The 253-nt window shown below is 60.5% G+C and overlaps 1 protein-coding gene across 1 annotated transcript in view; it reads right to left on the reverse strand.

The window, feature by feature from the left end:
- Positions 1-5: 5 nt before the first annotated feature.
- LOC104075400 (brain-specific homeobox/POU domain protein 3-like) overlaps positions 6-253 on the reverse strand; it is a gene marked incomplete at both ends in the record, with an annotated part of 533 nt that continues 285 nt past the window's right edge. The window contains 1 exon segment of the mRNA XM_009575883.1: positions 6-253. This exon segment is cut by the window's right edge and continues 18 nt beyond it. Coding sequence (XP_009574178.1) covers positions 6-253 — 248 coding nt within the window.

Here is a 253-nt window from a genome sequence, read left to right on the forward strand (position 1 = left end):
GTGTAGATCTCAGGTTTGGTCATTTTCTCCCTCTGGGCCCGCTCGGCCTCCTCCAGCCACGCTTCTAGGATGGGCTTGAGGGCCACCATGTTGTTGTGGGACAAGGTGAGGGACTCAAACCTGCAGATTGTGCTTTGGCTAAGGCAGCCCACCCCCGGGATCTTCAGGTTGGCCAACGCGGAGCCTACGTCCGCCTGGGTCACCGCCAGCTTGATCCTCCGCTGCTTGAACTGGTCGGCGAAGAGCTGCAGGT

The sequence above is a fragment of the Fulmarus glacialis genome, unplaced genomic scaffold (genome assembly GCF_000690835.1).
Source record: "Fulmarus glacialis isolate BGI_N327 unplaced genomic scaffold, ASM69083v1 scaffold38864, whole genome shotgun sequence".
NCBI lineage: Eukaryota > Metazoa > Chordata > Aves > Procellariiformes > Procellariidae > Fulmarus > Fulmarus glacialis.